Source organism: Kwoniella pini, chromosome 6, assembly GCF_000512605.2.
Source record: "Kwoniella pini CBS 10737 chromosome 6, complete sequence".
Lineage (NCBI taxonomy): Eukaryota > Fungi > Basidiomycota > Tremellomycetes > Tremellales > Cryptococcaceae > Kwoniella > Kwoniella pini.
In genome coordinates, this window is record NC_091721.1 from 1,119,104 (window position 1) to 1,137,987 (window position 18,884).

Consider the following 18,884-nt stretch of genomic DNA (forward strand, 5'->3'; position numbering starts at 1 on the left):
CAATGAGGGACACCTTTGTAGCACGTAAATAGCAAGTTAGACTTCTCACAAATCATTATATATCGTTATTTCACCCATGAAAAGGTTATCCCGTCAATCAACCTGGGTTCACCTCAATTCCGCTATTGCCTTCTTCCAACGTTCAGCCCTTGCGATCCTTCCTAAGCCTTCTTCAACTCCGATCATCCCTTCCAATGCACTTGTTCTAAGCGTTTTAATTCTCATTATCCAAGTTTCGTCGATTTCCCTCCAAATATTCTTGTTCGTCAAATCCGGATTAATCAAGTTTTCATCTTGCGATGTCATATGTATATCTTTCTTTCTCTTCATACGCTTTAAGACATTCTTACAATCTGTATCGACAATACCAAATTCCACTTCAGCCTTGATATAATCCGGTATTTTCTGCTCTAAGTATGTCTGACCTAGCTCAATCCGAATTTCATCAATTGCAATCACCTTTCCAGTCCTTTCATCATGTGATTTTCGCTCTGTGACAATATCGTCTGGTTGCTTGTCAGAGGCCTTTGTTATGAAAGATGGTAGAGTCGAAACCAATAAGTGTATCTTCGCTTCTAATAGTTGGATTTTTTGTTCTGCGGGAATTGGGTTAGGTGACTTCAGAATAGTGTCAATTGTGTTTAGACTGAGGAAAGGGGATGTCAGAATTGAGGAAGTCATCGAGATTCGAGTCCTGGTTGAGCACTGATTTGCCGAATGCTGGTCCTTTGCGGTTAGCTGGAGCTGGTGTGCATCTTCATGAAACATAATTTTAGCTTAAAAGAAAGCTCAATCCACCAAAAATGATATCTCTTCAGCTCATAATCATCGAAGCACGTGGTCGTGGGCTCACCCCACAAACAACTCATTGCTTCATGCGGGGTAACCGGTTTAAAATCCAAGCTTTCAGTCAGTGCTTGAGATGCTTCTGTGCATTAAAATGAACTTCGTATATCTGTCTTTAGACAATGACAAATAAGAGATCACCGTCATGGTCGAGACGAATAGGATAGAGATACTGGAAAATGCCCTAGAACAGCTTTTAGACGATTATAGAGGTATGTCTTCTGAAGAAATTTTGCATCGCCAATTGAAAAGCTGATCAAGGTAAATTTCAAGATTTACAAATACATGGAGTTACCAATTATGATGTACCTCCGTCTTCGCTTGAAGCTCTGAGAATGATTCACAGAGCTCACCCGTCAGTAATACATGGTTTGTTCGTCTCTCGATCTTACAATCGACAGAAAAAAACTGATACGTAATAAGATAGGTTTTTCTCCATTGTCTGAGGCAGCTCAAGGAAACGATTGGACAAAAACGGAAATATACGAAAGTATATCTGGGAATAATGAAGTTACCGTTGCCATAACGGATGACGGGTAAGCCCTTAGGATATCAATCGTTCGCTCGAGCTAATTGTAAGATAGTTTAGCTGATTCTGTGAGAGAACTTGGAGATGGAAGTACCACATTTGTAAAAGCTTTAGATGTGAAGATGACCATGTCGAATCTTATTTCTAAGCTGAGCAACCGATCAAACGGTAAGTCAGCTTCCAAAAACGGCATCTCTTCTGATTGGAGTTGATCAATGGCTAAATTTGATTTGGACGAAGATTTCAAAGAAGCATATTACCTTCAATCTCAAGATGGAAACATATATCGTTCAACACCTCGTCCATACGGTCCTCCGGAGTTAGATTCTTTTCAGAAGTATATCAAAAAGGATATAGGTTGGATGAAAGACGCTACAGGTATGTACTCGTATAATTAGCATATTGAGTGAGAATACTCAGCTGATCTTGGATATAGGATCTGAGGCAGAGGCTGTGAACCTCTGGATCGGGGATAAGAGAAGTACAACCTCTTTACATCACGACCCGTTAGTGTCTGTCGTTTCGAACTTTCACACATATAAAGCTAACGAAAGTCAGTAGATACGAGAATATATATCATGTTTTAGCTGGTAAAAAGATATTTACATTGATATCGCCTATTGAAGGCTTATGGCTTGATCGTAAGTTGCACCGTTAGCTGTGATCTGCGATCAGATATAAGTTCAATAGCTGATAGTTAATAAATGATAGAACAATTTCATAAACCCTCAACATTACAGCGTTCTCCTTCTGGGCACCTGACACCTGTACCTGATGAAGATTCCGCATATCCAATACCATGGGTATCGTCAACTGAATTCCCCTCGCGCATCCAGCCACTTCGAGTTGAATTATGCGAAGGAGAAACCTTATATCTGCCTGCTAATTGGTGGCATCGAGTAGAGCAGGAAGAAGGGGATTCTGGAATAGTCGTTGCTGTGAATTAGTAAGTCATTTTGGGTTCATTCTTGGGAGAGCAAGAAAGCACTAATAAAGCTATTTAACTTATATAAATATAGTTGGTATCCCGCCGAAATACATCCTCAAATTTATGCATATGAAAGATTATCAAGGCGTATAGCTAGATTGACTGGAAGAGAAGGTGTTATACCTGTACCAGGTGATCAAGTGCCAGATGATATATGGGGAGAAGGCGATTCAGGGGAAGAATGGGATCCAGCTGAATGGGGCAGATGATGTTATTATCAGCATGAATATCAAATTATGCAGAGTTTTCTTCTGATTGATCTGAATATTCTCAAGTGAACTTGCATACAAAACCCTCATATCAGACTAAGGCAGTTTAACATCCTGTAATACCGAATGAACATAACACCCTAAGTTAATCTACAAGATATGGAAAAGACAACTTGAAGTTCTATATCTAACCTGATTACCCAAAAAATGACAAAAACTAAAATGACAAAAATTAGAATTATATTATTGAAGATATCATATAAAATCGTCATCAAATGAAGTGTTTGAAGATCTGGAAATATAGATTTAACTCCATAAAGAGAAATCTGAAGGTACATCCAAGGCAGTAAATCCATTACCTCCCAAGCCATCTTCATCCATCAAAAAGTTAAATAAATCAAATCCATTTTGATCAGAGTTTTCAGTTGAACCATTGATCATAGGTAAATCTCTTTCATTTATATTCGCATTTGCATTTAAAGATTGTGCAATTGAAGGTTGAGCAAAAGTTGGAGTTTGATTTGAATTTATTTCTTGTTGTTGCTGTTGAGAGATACCTTGATTTTGATTTTGATTTTGATTTTGATTTTGATTCATTGATATCGATGATCCGTTCGTCGTTGACGATACACCATTAAATCCACTTTGACCTAATCCCATTGCTAAAGTATATGGACCCAATACACTTGCTGCTGTTGAATAATCACCTAAATCCGAATTTCTTCTACCTTCTACTCCATTTGGATTGTCGTTACCTTGGTAAGAACGTCTGATTTGTTCACCAGTTGTGTGATGGAAAGCATTTGGAGGATATCCCTTATTTCCTCCTTGGCTATGAGCGTGACCATGACTGTGAGAATGAGATGATGCAGCCGGAGGTCCATAATTGCCTACACCTCCGTAATCTACATTGACTTGTTCATGCTCTTTCTTCTTCTTATTTCTGCATTTTTGATTAGATGTGTATTCTGAAGCTTTGTTATGCGATGCCATCGGGTTTCTGAATAGGTTATCCAATAACGAAAGCTCGTAGGGTAGTGCTACAGGTGGAAGAGGCGTCGGGAATGCTTCATTAGGTAATGGATCTTCCCGAGATGAGGAGATTGGAGCGCCTCGCAGAAGACCTCGACCGGGAGAAGAAGACGAAGAATTCATTGTAGGTGGTGGATCAAGCTTTGATAATTGCTCAAAGATAGCTTGAGACAGAGCTTGCATTGTATTGTGACACTCTGAGGCTGATGGAACCCGCGCTGAGAATGGTAATCAGCTTAGATAATCACATTTGGCGCCTTACGACTTACGCGACAAGAACTCCAGTACACTTAAGCAGGAGTCAATGACCATCAGGGCATCTTCGATACTAGGTATATCTGATCCACCACCCATAGAGTAAAGGTTAAAGTAGGCATACAGGAAGGACAGACCGCCCATGAATGAGAAGTGGCTCTGCATGGACGCATGTGTCAGCTTGTTTGAGCACTAGCACACAGAGACTAGTCAGGCTTACCGTCATCCACAACCAGCTGATTCTGTTGTTCAGTTGCATCCTCCTATATATCCTAATTACGTAACTCGAGCTCGTCAGAACTGTCGATAGAGCGCTTCGACCAGGTCGAGGTGATCCAGGCGACGGCCGGAAGAGTAGCAAGCAGGAGTCTAGTGTACACTATTATCAGCTATCAATCTTACATCTACAAAAGATGTCAAAGCTCACTGTGGAAACTGATCGCATAGCCCTCGGTGGACACAGTACCTCTTGGTTCGGGCGCTTCAGCTAACCAAGTCTTTAATCTGTCGAAGCAGTCTTGCTTCCATTCCTCGCTGGGCAATCTACCGGTCGACCCATGGACACCATACGTATTGAAGAGAATCTCCGATTGAAGCTGTCTCATTTTTGTTGTATGGAGGAAAACGGCTTTATACGAGCAAGTTTCCCCTTCGAGGGGGCCGTAATGATTCGGATGGATATCGATATCGTGCATTGATGACGGTAGCTAACATCCGTGCTTATCAGCAACCATCGTGGCTGGGCAAGCCATTGTTAGGAGACTTACCGGGACATTGATGAATCCATCGGGAATACTGGGTGGTCTGCCCAGACTTTGCGATAACAATCTATCCATCTTGTAGGTACACCAAAACAGTCTTCGTCTCATGTCTAGTTCAAGCGAGTCAATTTGTTCAACCTGCGTGTTATGCTCGTTATGGTATCCTAGATCGACACACGTCCTCGTTGCAAGGCCAACCAGGAACCAAATCGATCCCTTGTCGGGGTTGAGGAGTGAGTACCATACCAGTAAGAGGATAGCTTGTAGACCGACTGACCATATTATTGGTCAGCATTGTTACCATCTCTGACAGTGGGGTACTCACCGTAACTCTGTTCTTCGAACACCGCATCAAGATGCTTCATTGCTTCGGAATGGAACGCTTCTGAACATGCTCTCAAGTCATCTGGAGGCTCGACAAACCGAGATGAGGCCATTGTGCTCAACGCTTTGAGCAGGTCAGCTTCTCTCGTGTAGTTTAGATCGTACAAGTGGCCGACTTACCTAAAACCATCATGACCACAAATATGTCGCTTTCTTCAACGTCTGTGCCCTCTCTGATCTTCATCAATTGCTTACCCAGCGAGGGAATATGTATGATTGGCCCAGTTACACCAACGAAGTCCACATAAGCAGCAACTAGCCTTTCTACTGCAGGTTGAGGGGGAAGAGGGGGAATTGAAAAAGTCCTCCTCTTGGGTTTACCCACACTACTTAGACTTGACGAAAGAAGCTGAGCTGGATTGGCCAAAGGCGAAGCAGAGGGTTGTCTTCGCGAATTAGGGATAGGTATAGCTGATGATCTCGGTGTAAGCACTGTCTCGGGAGAAGATTTGCTTCCGTCATTGCTGTGATTGTTCAACTGAGAATCGAGGTTGGTAGGCATGATAGGCGAATCGGTTGATCCGCCGTGGATGCTCGATCCTTTATCACTGTTTGATCCTGCCACAGATGGGTTTATGGAAGTCGCAATGGAATTGGATGCGTGCCCTGTACGATAAGCTGCATCGTGAACCATCCTTGTCAAACTCGTAGATTGGATTCCAACGGTTTGACCGGTGGCATGATGATGGTGTTGATGATGACCATGACCATGACCGGGAATATGTCGCTGGTAAGGAGATCTAGGTGTGTCTGAGCTGAGAGGTGTGGAGGGGAAGGGATAATCTGAATGTCGGCGTTGATGAGTGTATCCTCCTACCGAAGAGCCGGGCCCATACAAGCTGGGTGATTCGAGAGGACTTCTCATCACTGATGCAGTACCATCTTCGTGCATTAATGCGGGATCAATGGGGAATTCTGACCTGAAAGAAGAGACCGCGCTGGAAGCATTGGCAGCTATGTCTTTCTTGGTTCGTCCAATCGGATCGTTCTGTTGAAGGGCAGCTACCTGAGCTCGTAGCGAAGTCACTTCCTGCTCGAGTGAATGTAGATAGCTACGAGCAATATTTTGATCAGAATCATTCACATTGCACGTATGGCTTATCAACAAAAGTGCGAATAGATGACTCACTTTCTGGAGATATTGGTTTTACTTATCGCATCGAATCCGATGCATTCTACCTTTGCTCTTTCGCATGCTGAACAAGCAGGCAATTTTCCATCACACTTTTGTTTTCTTGATCTGCACCTTGTACATGATGAAATAGCCCTTGCGACTTTATACTGAGAAGTAGAATCTTCAGTCTTGATAGGTGGTGGGGCTTGCGACTTTTTCGAGCTTGAAGGTCTATTTGGTAGCGCTGGTTGTTGGAAGGATCTGGGTGACGTCACGCTATAAGGGGCATACGATGAGTCGGAGTGTCGATCTGATGGAACCTTCATCGCAGCTCTGTCCACTTCGGCTGATGATCAATATTTGAGGGAGAGATAAGGGGAAGAAAACCCTAGGTGTCTTCGTTCAGACGCTGTTTCCTAAAGTAAGTCGTTTGGTGATGCGACCGTCGACCGCCGAATGTGTCTAGAAGGGAATCTAGACGGGGATGCTGACTTGCGGTGGATGAGTATTGCTTGAATGGCCTATATGTAAAGAGTGAGTCGGTATTGTGAACAATAAGAACTGAAGCACCTCATACACGGAATATGTTTTTCCACATATCGCCTCAGCCCGTCGTGCCTATTTTTGGAAGACATGTCAGCAAGCCTAGAATAGTTATTATAAATATCCGGTACCGACCTTTAAATGTCCATTGTGAGAAATGATCCAGCTCAATATACCGTCGCTCTCTGAAATCGCAGCAGCTAAAGACAATACGATGAGTTCTGCATCACCACAACCTGAAGAAGCTGCTGCTCCAGCTGGATCGCCATCCGAATTCCTAAAAAATATAGTCGGAAAAAGGGTGAAAGTCAAAATCGGGAGCGGAGTAGATTATCATGGTAAGTGTATGGATTCTTTCAAACTCATCACACATCGGTGGTTCGTATGAAAAACCTAGCTCCTAAAGACGCGTGCTTTAAGGCTCGAACTACACATCGAAAGAGGGGTGTACTTCTGGAGTGAAATTCATTTGTCAAGATTTGCACCGAGGTGTTGTTAGATGAACTTCTCTTCGATTGGATGTTCGACTGCTACATTGTGTGACTTTCTGGCGCAACTATGACTGACCATCTCAATGCCTTAGGTCTTCTAACATGTCTGGACGGCTACATGAATGTAGCACTGGAAGACACAGAAGAGTGGGCGAACGGAAGGAAAACAGCAGAATATGGTGATTGTTTCCTTCGAGGGAACAATGGTGAGTCTACAATCATTCGCAAGTGGCGAGCGCGATACTTACGAGAGAACTTGACAGTACTTTACATTTCCGCTTTGGAAGACTTATAGAAAGAAGGCCAGCAAGGCGCGACTCTGTTTGGGGACACCGAAAGGCATTCGAGTGAAGGGGAAATCAGACGTGTTCATATAATATACCCTATAACGATCAGCATGAAAATATCATTCAAACCCATCTCGACTCCCTGTCCCCGATAAATGGCATGCTGGGACAGAAGAGTGCAAAATCCACAATGAAGGATGCAGTCTGGTTTTGTGATATAATGCGTTGTTGTTCGGACCAGATTTATGACAGAAACGACGGAGATTTCCTTGCGCCTCCAGATCTTTGGGGGATACATTCTGCTCTCTTCAATTACGTGCAGCACTGATTCAAAAGACTCCCAGTCTTCTGGTGCTGTATCTGCGATTTTCATCAAATGCCTGCTTCTGTCTTACATTACATGATGACAAAATTGTGAGGAGCCGTTCCTATGAGCAAGCCTTCATTCCGTTCTCACGACGCGGCACTGTACATTTCCTTTGCAGCATTCTCATATGCTCTCTTCATCACAGGTTTGTTCATATACAACATAGTACGCATTCAAAGAAGTTCTTAAGAATTCTGGGTAAAAAGTGACGACGATTGAAACCGGTTATCGGACAGTGCCACCGATGAAATCACAATAACCTTGTTAAACTCTCTGATCATTTCCACTTTTCAACATCATTCTCGCTTCTCCTTGTCTGACTATACCAATCATTTACTCAACAAAGATAGTACATCCACTTTCGTCGATTCCACCATTGGGGAGGTAGTAATCTGAGCTTGTAGGATTGCGGTATTTGTAGGCTCAGAAAACCAAAGGAGGTTACAACATTAGCAGGGATTCGCAACACAGAAGAAAGTTAGGGGCATCTGAAAGCTATCCGTGACTTGTTGGAAGAGAACGTTTGCACAATCTGAGATCAACACCAAATCAATAGCTTGATATAGAAATTGGAAAATATCAAGACAAAATGGCGAATCAAAGTAACTCCAATCCAAATATGACAGCTACATTAGCAGCTCTATCTCCTTTCAACTTACAACAACTTCAACTCAAATTTCCTCAATTGTTAACAGATGCAGAAAGACAAATGCCCGATGATAAGAGGAATGAAGTGTTTAGGCAGAAAATGTCAACTCTCATGAGGAATAATGCTGTAGCTCTCAATTCCAATACGACAAACACTCCAAATCAACAGCCTCAGCAACAGCAGATACAACAGAGAGTTCAAAATAATGTTCCCATACAACAATCTCAGCAGCAACAACAACCTATGCAGCAACATCAGCAAGTACAGACTATTCCATCGCAACCTAATCAACCAGCTCCCAATACGATGTTGAATCAGAATATGCTAAATCAGCAACAACAGCAACAACCTCAAATGCAGCAACAGCAAATGCAACAGCAATCACAGCAAATGCCAATGCCGATGCAGCAACCACAGAATCCGCAGATGCAGCAGCAGATGCAATCGCAACAGCAGCAGCAGGGACAACAAATGAATCCTCAGAATCAAGCCGTAAGTAGGGCGTCGTCATTACATCGACATGATATAACAGCATTTGCCTAGCATTCTTCATATTCTCTCTAATTTCTCCTCCCTTTCACGGTGATGTCCATCGCACATGGGTCTCGGTCTTGCCACCTTTGACTTGTACATAATTGATTTAGCTGCCTCTGCGCCCCTTTCCTTATCCTGTCCATGTCTCATTATCACTCTGCCGCCCTACTTTCTGGCCGGCCAACCCCTGATATCCTCCTTTCCATTACTCATGGACTAATATATCGCTTCGTAAAGCTGACGAAAAATGAAATAGGCATATCAGGATCAAATGCGAATCCAACAACACGCTCAACAGCAACAACATCTAGCAGCGATGTTAGAAAAGACGCAAAGGCTACAACAGCAAGCTGTTCAGGCTCAACAACAGCAACAGCAGCAGCAACAACAACAACCGGCCCAATTGCAAACTCCTCAACAAACCATGCCTCCTCTCATGTCTCATCCTACTCCCGTATCTATTGCAACCGCTTCACCCCAAAACCATCCGCATTCCTCGCCCCAGATGGTACGCCAGTCGCCAAGCTCAAATCCCAATAACAGAAATACTGGCATAGCTGGCAGTAGCATTAAGACATTGATGGATAATTTTCCGAAGTTGTTGGAGCTGAAGAGGACGGGAAAATTAGGAGCGGAGCAGGAAAAGCTGGTGAGTCAAGCATAATGATCAGAATGAGCGGATGCGGTCTGAGGGGTACTTGCTAATTCGGTCAATATGTATTCGTGTGCTTCCGATCTTTCTTTGCTCTCTTGCGCTTACGATAATCAACCCTTCCTCTTGTTCTTCGCATGTCATTTGTGCACCCACTTTTCGTACATCGATGGCTACCATCATTCAGTTCGACAACTTTATCAACAGCCCGGATGGCAGGAAACATCTTCAGCAATACCAGGCTCATCATGCCCGCTCGCTTATCGAGAGTGGGCTAGCTAATCCGGTTGGACTGCCTCCTGGTGTTCAACAGCAGCAACAACAGCAGCAGCATACTCCTATAATGAACGGAATCCAACTTCCCTTGTCTACTCAACAACAAATGGCTGCATTACAACAACAGCAGCAACAACAAGGGTTCCCACAACAGACCTTGCAAGCTCAATTCCAACAACCTTACCCGGCGAACATGATGCCACAGCAGCAGCAGCAGCAGCAACAAGCTCAGCAGATGCAGTCCCCTCAGGTTAGTCAACAGCAGATGCACCAAATCCAGCTCCAACGTTTGGCGGCTGCTCAAGCTCAAGTTGCTCAGCAAGCACAGATACAAGGTCAAGGAAGGACACCAATGCAGAATCAAGCTCAACTGCTTAATGGGGTGAACTTGAACCAAGCTCAAGTCCTAGCCAGAGCGCAATCGCAGTCGCAGCCCCAGATTCTTCAACAGGGGTCTCAGATGAACGGGCAGAATATGCAGGATCTTCAACAGCAGCAACAACAGCAAATGCCGCAACAAGGTCAACAACCCCAGCTTCAGCCAAATCAACAGCCTCCTAATTTCGGCTCCCCCAGACCTCCTGCGCCGCAATTTTCCGTTATGCAACAGCTTCAATACAATATTCAAGCTGCTACCGCAAAAATGCCACCCGAAAAGCAGACCAACATACGGAATGTGCTCATGCGACTGGCTCAGATGAACGATCAAACGAGGGAAGCTACCTTTCAAAATGTGAGTTTCATCCTTTTTTCGGACGCAAATCGAAGTGCGTGAAGTGGGTTTTCCGTATGGCTGACTCTGGAGTACAGAACGCCCCATATCGACAGCTGTGGAATCAAGTAGCAGGCTTCACCCAGGCGGCCGCTGTACAGCAGATTGCCCAACAGGCTCAAGTCGCCCAAAACCAAGCACAGGCTATGCAATCTGTCCAAGCAGGGCAAGTGCAGGGTATGAATCAACAACTTCCTCAAGGTATATCGAGCCCCCATATGGGCATGCAGCAATCTATGCCTGTTCAGGGTGCTGGACCAAGTACACCTGTTATGCAGTCTCGACCAACAAACGGTCCTGGTACTCCAAATTATCAAAACCAGCCTAATGTTCCCAACTTGCATATTCCAGCAAATAAACAGCGCAACATCGCTCAAGCTCAGGATGTATCCACTCAAATGCAAGGACAGGGTCAGACTCCTCAGGCCACTTCCTCACCTCAGATACGTCCGCCCTTGCCTCAACCTCAAGCAAACCAGCTCCAGATGCAGGCTCAGCAAGCCCAAGCTCAAGCTGCTGCACAAGCCCAGGCAGCTCAAGCCCAAGCTCAATTAGTTCAGCGGATGATTCAATCGGGAATTCCTGTAAACCAAGCCATGCAAAATGTTGCTAGGCAGACTCTACAACAACAGCAACAACAACAGCAATTAGGTCAGCAACCGAATGTGCCTTTCCCATCGCAAACTCAACTGCCTCAAGGGGTTGCGCCTGGAGCTCAAGGTCAAATGCAAATACCCAATGGCAATGTAAACGCATCCAATATCACACCGGGAATGTTGATAGCTCAAATCGATCAGAACGGAATAAATAGACCTTCCATGAGAATGGGAGATCAAATTAGGCAGAGTTCAGATATGGCGATTCCTCAGCTTGATAAATCACAATCATTGTACGCTAAAGCTAGATATGATCCAACCCCGGAGAATGATGCTCTGTTGAGAGCGAAATTAGATACGTTCACCAATACAGTAAGGGCATCTGGTAGACCAACGATGGGAATCAATCGAGTGCTTGGAGAAGTGACGCTAGAGAGAATGCCGGATAGTCTCAGATTAGTCTTAGATGAAGCTGCTCAAGACGCGCAAGCGGAGATTGAAGATCCCGATGGCCTGATAGGAGAGATCGGATTCCCAGGTTCGAAAAAGAGGAAAATACAGGATCTAGCTGAAAGTGTGGATAAAGCTTTGATCGTTGATAACGATGTTGAAACTGTGAGTCGACCTTGCTTAGTCCTTATTCCTCACCTCTCGAGCTGTCTGAGCTCTGGAAAGTCAAGGCTGAAATATGTTTTTCTGTTTTACTTTTAGCTCATGCTGCAACTCGCGGAGGAACACAATGATTTAGTCTCACAAGTCAGCTGTAGTCTGGCTAAACATCGGAAGAGTGATACAATCGACCGAAAGGATGTGCAATTTGCATATGGTGAGTATTCTTTGTGATCTGACGGATCATGGTCGTCGATGATTGAGGGATTCATCGCTAATGAATGTGGCTTCTGCAGAAACGATCTTTGGTAGAAGTATACCTGGATTCTCATCCGATCTCATCCGACTTGATCAAGCTAGATCGTCAAGAGTTAGACCTACAAATCCTCAACGAAGTATGAAATTGAAATTGGTTAATGAAGCAAAAGCTAATTGGAGAAAAGAAAAGGAAAAACAAACAAGTGAAGCGCAAGAGAAGGTAGAACAACGAAATATCAACAATATTGAGATTCCCCATTTTGGCAATGGTAATGGTAATGGCGACCTTCGAAGTATTTCCTTAAACGATGGTGATAGTTCTCTATCTCAATCTCGTGAAGGCGCCAAAACCGTTGCATTACCGAGTATGAGCTCAGGTGGATTAGGCGTTAGTGGGATCGGCATAGGAAATACAAGTGCCAATGTTCCTGTCATAGTCTAATCATCCTTATAAACCTTGTTTCATAATTCCCTGTTTCTTATACTTAGCATTGTATCAGCTTCAACCATGCTTCGGCATATGGTTTTTATATTGTTGTATTTATCGTATCATTCATCATATGCTATAATCCATGCTTAAGTCAATTAGGTTTCTTGTAAATCGGATGAGATGTTCGGTCATAACCGGTTAAATCGAATGACAAAAGAAGATGCGAGGTTTGACTTGTTATTCTTGTAACCTTGACTTCACTTATCTTGGTTTTCCTTTCTTTGCAAGTAATTTTACAAAATCGACAAACAGTTCAAGGCATATTATAAATGAAATTACATTACTTCATGAAAATATAAAAACAATGTCAAGTAATAAATCGCCAAAAGAATCTGAACCTTTATTACCAATACATCATATACCTATACCTAATTCTTCTTCTTCTTCTTCTTCCAATACAAGTCAAACACCTACAAGATCGAGATTATCAACAAGAAAATATATACCAATATCATCTTCAATTAATTCAAAAGATAAAGGTAAAGGTAAATTAAAAGAAGAAGATTTAGAATCTGGTTTAAGTGAAATTGAATTAAAAAATGAAATTAATGAAATTAATTTGAATAATAAATCAATAAAAGAAAAAGGTAGAAATATAATTATAATATTTAGTAATGAAAGTGAATTAACAGGTAATGGTAATTTACAATGTTGGATAGAAAATTATGAAAATGTTGGTAATTTAAAAGAACAAGTGAGTTAATAAAATTTCAATATTTAGCTTTATTTCTTTTTTTAAAATCCAATAAATAATTAATACACTATATTGATCCTTTTTTTTTTGACTAATAAATTTGAATTCATCTACAGATTAAAACACTTAGACCTTCTTTAGAAAATTATAATCTTAGATTAATTCATTCAGGTAGATTATTAACTGATGGTATTTTACTTTTACCTTGGTTAAAATCTTTAGAAGAAAGAGTTAAAAGACAAGCTGCAGGTGTAGGTGGTGATGTTGAAAATATTTTAAAAGATGTAGGATTAACAGAAGATAATTTTAATTCAAATGATGATTTAAATAAATCAAAAGAAAATGGTTTTAAAGAGAAAGAACAAGATAAAGTTTGGTTACATTGTATTGTAGGTAGTAAAGAGGAGAAAACGCCATCAAATGAAGAAGAAGAAGTAAATTAATTTTATTAACATTTCAGTCATTTCTGATTATAAATGCGAGTGTTTACTGATTAAATGATTATAATTTTTCCAGCCAACTGTACCTAGAAGAAGAGGTTTTGATGTTTTACTTGATGCTGGTTTATCAGCTGATGAAGTTGCTGCGATGAGAAGACAATTCTATGAGAGTAGAGGTGAAGAAGTTCCAGAAGGTATGGAAGGAGGAGATGTCAGTGAGTCACTTTAACTATCTTTGATCGGTTTCTCCCTTGGCTGTCGACTTTGATCTGAAAGAATGACTATAAATGCTCATTTCGTTATATTTAGATGATGAACATGCTAGGGCTTTAGAAGAACAATGGATAGAAGGCGATCTTACTGCCGAAACAGCTACCAGTGAGTTAACCTTCTCATTCAGTTCAATATCCTAATCATGAAGTCGTATGCATAAATTGACTTCACAATACATTGATATAGCTACTACTGAAGGTTTATATACATCAATATTACATGGTTTACTCACTGGATTCTTATTTCCAATTATACCATGGTTCTTCTTTCGAGAACCACCTTTACCTAATTTTTTCGATTCAGAAGCAGAAGCACTTATCATCTCTCGTAGAACAACAAATACCTCTGGAGAAGGTTCCGATGCAAACGCGAATTTGAACGAATCAACGAGAAATGAAATGAGCACAACACCTACATCCCCACCTTCAACTACTACAACAACAAATACAAACACAAATATAAATACAAATACAAACTCTAATTCTAATTTAAATTCAGCTCAAGAGAGATTTATAAGAGCTGGAGGAATTGGAATTGGTTTAGGTGAAATTGTTGCTTCTCAAGTTTTCGGTAAAAGAATGCAAGTAAGTTATATATTTGATGAATTTTTCGAAATTAGAAATCCATTTTTTGGTGAATAGCTGACCATTTGGTGTTTTATAATAAATTAAGATGGGTATACTATTAGGTACAATATTGAATATCGCTTTTGGTGCTTTAAGATTTCTCAATTAGAAAGTGGTGTATCATGTTGTTTCTTAATTCAAGCGCTACTTTGTATTGTATCATAAGTAATTGACCTTTCATGTTCTTGTACTTTTCTTACGATCTGACCTATGTATATCTCTTTACTGCACAATAATGGACTAAGATCAAGAGGTAATTGTAGTGAATATAGATTGCTATCGGTGGCCATGTTTATTCCATTCAAATATACGCCATGAATAGTAAATGTAAAGCGAGTTATACTTGATATTTCATAAAAGGGCATCATTAACCTTCTAGGTTCGTTAAACGTACAAGAGTCGAGGGTATATAAGAGAAAACAGCGGTATCTAACCAATAAAAAGGAATTTTCAGAACAGAAAAATGAATAATGGGTATAAAATAATATGTCTTTATAAAAAACCAATGAAACATGAATAACTATTTATAAAACTAAATAAGAAACGAAACCTGCAGTTACTAAAAGTAAACCAGCAGGTAAAATTTCATTAATTGGTAAAGCAGCTGAAGTAGATTTTGAAGATGTTGATGCAGATGCAGAAGATTTTGAAGATGCACTAGCTGCTAATCCTGCTGTAGTTTTTGAACTTGAATTTGAAACAGCTGAAGATCCAGAAGAAGCAGAAGAGGAAGAAGAAGTTGAATTTCCAGCATCAATCGCTGCTAAAGTTGCTGAATCAAATTTACCTGTCATTGAATTTATTGTAAACATTGCTGAAAATGCTTCATATGGATATTGTGAATTTGTTTCTGATTTAAGTGATAATGAAGTGAATCGAATAAAGTAGTGTGAATCTAGATTAGGTAAATGAATGAGCGATATGTTTTGAGGTTCAAGGAAATATCAGGAAATGCTCACCATCTTGACCAATAGAAGGATCAATTGTAGCGCTTATACTTGAAGTTTTTGATACATCAACTGAAGCAGCAAGGTTTTGTAATTTGACTTGATTGTTTACTGATCCAGTGTAAATGTCTACTGAACATGGACCGACAGATGCCACAGTTGGAGTTTTACCATCATCAGCTAGAAGAGGTCAAAACGTTAGCTTGGACTTTATAACATACTTGCATAACAGCAAATTACGGGATAATGATGGGTAACAAGGAGGGCAATTCAAGCACAATGCGAGGGTATTGAGCGAATAAGGGAATGGAACTCACCCCACTTGACTTCAAGTACTTGACCACCAGTAGCTGGAGTACCAGATACTGGGGCGGTGATGTAAACACCAGCTAAGACAGGTTGGAGGGCTGCAGCGGCGATGAGAAGGTATGAAGCGGTAGAAGCAAACATTGCGAATATGTTATTGTAACGTTTTCAATTTCTTTTGTTAAAGTGAATGGAGTTGAGGTATTCTAAGTAGAGTTGCGAGTGAGTTTTTGATTTTTTTCGTTTAGGTTTGTTGAAAGAATGTGATGTGCTGTTAAAGAGCGTCGTTTGTTGAGTGAATTTGAAGAGGTTGGTTTAGTTGGAATCGGAATTCGACTGATGGCTCGTCAATAAAAGATTTGGTTAGTATAAAATTGATATATGGAAAAGAAGAGACAAAAGGATACGTTTGAAGAGTGGGGATGACTTGTCAGTATATTAATGAGAAGGAATGGGATGAGGGACAAGTTCATCGTGACAAAGACAAAACCCCGTTCCTCCTTCTTGTTCTTGAAAATCGTAATCAATCTGACAAGGCACAATAACAGTATAAGACAAATATATAGGGTCAAAGCGTCATGATCAAACAATTTAATTCCTATTGTCTATTGATTACGTTCACTTGGCAACGTCTCAACGTCTCCACACATGGACAACTTCTGTATCTGTATTCAAAGAAAAGATAACCAAGCGTTTGTAAGGGATGCCTGGACATTATTAGTGAAATATCATATAAGCCACTTTGTTCATCCGATGTAACATTAAATCAATTGACTCCCGATATAGTATTGTTACTTTTCTTAAGGATGAGTCAACAAGGGTTTGAATTTGTGATTAAGCACTAATTGTTTGTAAATAGAACTCAACGAAATAAACAAGTAAACAATCCAATGAGTAATGTTGTTTTGTTCACATGAAACAGTGCGTTCGAATGGATTATATCATATTATGATGTTCAGGGTACTTATAGGGTCAAAGCGTTTATTTGTTGCATTGCGGATCGGAACTAATTCGGTGATTTCCACTCCAGAACATGACATGTGGCATAAACGGACATCCTCTCTTACTCCTCATATCATGGGGGTCATGTATCCCACGTGGCCAGGAAGTGAAGACGGAATCAAAGTGCTAATAATTGAGAAAAGTTAAATGAGTCGAAGCAAGTGGTATAAGGCAGGAAAAGTCAAACGCAGTAGTCGGGAGAACCGAAGTGGATCAAAAGTAAGGTAAGATATCTCTTGACATCTCTTATACATAGTTAATTTACAATCAAAAAAAAAGCTCAACATGTCAGCTAGAGCTTTATCTTCCTCTTTAAGAGGTAGATTACCATCACTTGGAAATGCCGTTAGATGGTCTTCATCGACAGCACCTGCTCAAGCTAAAGGTCCTGCTGCTCCTAAATCAATTGACGATAGTACAAGTGCTTTAGATTGTGAGTAGTATGATAGTAGACTCATGATTTACATCAGGCAGAGTAGTAGAAGACGAAATTGATTGTAAACTTCCGTTTCGCCTGTAGACAAAATCCATAAAACTGGTAGAAGATTACCGCATCTCGTCAACCCTAACCCCCGAACCCCTTCTGCTGAAGAAGCAGTCACCAATATTCTTTACAATACTCCTCCACCTTCAAACGAGCCATATAAGAGGTTAGCTCATTCTACTCAGCGATTATCCTTATGGCGAAAGTATAAAAGCTGATAGTATGACTGTGATAGGCATTTACTCAACTGTTTAGTTCAAAATGAACCGGGAGTACTTTCTAGAGTTTCTGGTATTTTAGCTGGTAGAGGTTTCAACATTGGTAAGCTATTTTTTTGGGGCTTGAGACTCACCATACCTGAACAATGTTATGTCAACGCTATCTAGACTCTCTCGTTGTGTGTCAGACTGAAATTCGAGATTTATCGAGAATGTGTATTGTTTTAAAAGGTCAAGATGGTGTGATTGAACAAGCTCGAAGGCAACTTGAAGATTTGGTAGGTTTTTCTTTCATCACGACTTGCTTCCTTGCGTTTGGCTGGAAATAACGCTGTCGTCTGCGAGCTGACATCAAACATTTACTATTGGTAGGTCCCTGTTTGGGCAGTATTAGATTATACAAAAACTTCAGTTATTGAAAGAGAATTACTTCTTGCAAAAGTATCAATTTTAGGTCCAGAATTTGCTGAAAATCAATTAAATCAATCTTCAATACCTGATCAATCATTTGAAAATGCATTAGAAAATCAATCTACACCTTCTTTTGTACCTGCAGATGGAACTTCAGATAAATTACAAAGAGAACAAGCATTAGCAAGATCATTTGAAGATTCTGAACATTCAAATTCTTCATCATCAAATTCATCACTTTATCCTAATAGAAGATCTGAAATTTCAGCTTCAGAAGCTTTAATTGCTAAAAATTTACATTTATCCGCAATTAAAACTTTATCAGATCAATTTCATGGAAAGGTTGTTGATGTTTCTGAAAATTCTTGTATTGTTGAACTTACTGCAAAAAGTTCAAGAATTGATGCTTTCTTAAGTTTAATGAGACCTTTCGGTGTACTTGAAGCTGCTAGATCAGGTCAGTTTCTTTCTCTCTTCTCTATATCTGATCTGAAGGATTTCAATAAGATCAACGAGATGCTAATTTTCTAATTTTAACGTAAATAGGTGTAATGGTTCTTCCTCGAACACCAATTCCACGATACGGTGAAGAAGAAGAAGAAGTCGTAGCTGACAAAGAAGAAGTTGATTTATCTATGCTTCCTCCTGGATAGAGTGGTAGGGAATGCGTCGAGAAGGGAGGGAGTTTACGAAGGGGGGGGAAAAAGGATTACCTTACGATGTAAATGGTACAGTTGTCTATACATATATTACATATTATCAATTGTCTAATAGCATGGATCATTGATTTACGCAAATCTTCTAAGTAGAAAATATGGTTGCATAGAACACGTATATCAGA

At 40.7% G+C, this 18,884-nt stretch overlaps 8 protein-coding genes across 8 annotated transcripts; 5 read left to right on the plus strand and 3 right to left on the minus strand.

The window, feature by feature from the left end:
* Positions 1–108: 108 nt before the first annotated feature.
* On the minus strand, positions 109–681 carry I206_104857 (uncharacterized protein; the record flags this gene model as incomplete). Its single annotated transcript, XM_019154161.1, has 1 exon — positions 109–681. One exon carries the CDS (start codon positions 679–681, stop codon positions 109–111), a length of 573 nt encoding a protein of 190 aa, XP_019012901.1.
* Positions 682–991: 310 nt separating this feature from the next.
* On the plus strand, positions 992–2,572 carry I206_104858 (uncharacterized protein; the record flags this gene model as incomplete). The annotated part of the gene is made up of 9 exons (XM_019154162.1): positions 992–1,058; positions 1,120–1,215; positions 1,274–1,382; positions 1,431–1,543; positions 1,616–1,753; positions 1,812–1,881; positions 1,937–2,016; positions 2,087–2,321; positions 2,395–2,572. 9 exons carry the CDS (start codon positions 992–994, stop codon positions 2,570–2,572), a joined length of 1,086 nt encoding a protein of 361 aa, XP_019012902.1.
* A 306-nt stretch (positions 2,573–2,878) lies between these two features.
* On the minus strand, positions 2,879–6,444 carry I206_104859 (uncharacterized protein; the record flags this gene model as incomplete). The annotated part of the gene is made up of 8 exons (XM_019154163.1): positions 2,879–3,822; positions 3,874–4,018; positions 4,080–4,228; positions 4,287–4,566; positions 4,627–4,892; positions 4,946–5,068; positions 5,125–6,056; positions 6,134–6,444. The coding sequence occupies 8 exons, from the start codon at positions 6,442–6,444 to the stop codon at positions 2,879–2,881; spliced, it is 3,150 nt and encodes a 1,049-aa protein (XP_019012903.1).
* A 431-nt stretch (positions 6,445–6,875) lies between these two features.
* Positions 6,876–7,447, plus strand: I206_104860 (U6 snRNA-associated Sm-like protein LSm6; the record flags this gene model as incomplete). Its single annotated transcript, XM_019154164.2, has 3 exons — positions 6,876–6,999; positions 7,245–7,358; positions 7,416–7,447. The coding sequence occupies 3 exons, from the start codon at positions 6,876–6,878 to the stop codon at positions 7,445–7,447; spliced, it is 270 nt and encodes an 89-aa protein (XP_019012904.2).
* A 948-nt stretch (positions 7,448–8,395) lies between these two features.
* I206_104861 (uncharacterized protein) lies at positions 8,396–12,594 on the plus strand (the record flags this gene model as incomplete). Its single annotated transcript, XM_070203011.1, has 6 exons — positions 8,396–8,947; positions 9,246–9,638; positions 9,829–10,650; positions 10,728–11,900; positions 11,997–12,111; positions 12,191–12,594. 6 exons carry the CDS (start codon positions 8,396–8,398, stop codon positions 12,592–12,594), a joined length of 3,459 nt encoding a protein of 1,152 aa, XP_070059112.1.
* A 352-nt stretch (positions 12,595–12,946) lies between these two features.
* I206_104862 (uncharacterized protein) lies at positions 12,947–14,784 on the plus strand (the record flags this gene model as incomplete). The annotated part of the gene is made up of 6 exons (XM_019154166.1): positions 12,947–13,336; positions 13,453–13,770; positions 13,853–13,991; positions 14,086–14,154; positions 14,236–14,633; positions 14,722–14,784. The coding sequence occupies 6 exons, from the start codon at positions 12,947–12,949 to the stop codon at positions 14,782–14,784; spliced, it is 1,377 nt and encodes a 458-aa protein (XP_019012906.1).
* A 415-nt stretch (positions 14,785–15,199) lies between these two features.
* Positions 15,200–16,072, minus strand: I206_104863 (uncharacterized protein; the record flags this gene model as incomplete). Its single annotated transcript, XM_019154167.1, has 3 exons — positions 15,200–15,570; positions 15,635–15,802; positions 15,940–16,072. 3 exons carry the CDS (start codon positions 16,070–16,072, stop codon positions 15,200–15,202), a joined length of 672 nt encoding a protein of 223 aa, XP_019012907.1.
* Positions 16,073–17,215: 1,143 nt separating this feature from the next.
* Positions 17,216–18,696, plus strand: I206_104864 (acetolactate synthase, small subunit; the record flags this gene model as incomplete). Its single annotated transcript, XM_019154168.1, has 6 exons — positions 17,216–17,363; positions 17,451–17,580; positions 17,650–17,735; positions 17,801–17,910; positions 18,005–18,500; positions 18,590–18,696. 6 exons carry the CDS (start codon positions 17,216–17,218, stop codon positions 18,694–18,696), a joined length of 1,077 nt encoding a protein of 358 aa, XP_019012908.1.
* Positions 18,697–18,884: the final 188 nt, after the last annotated feature.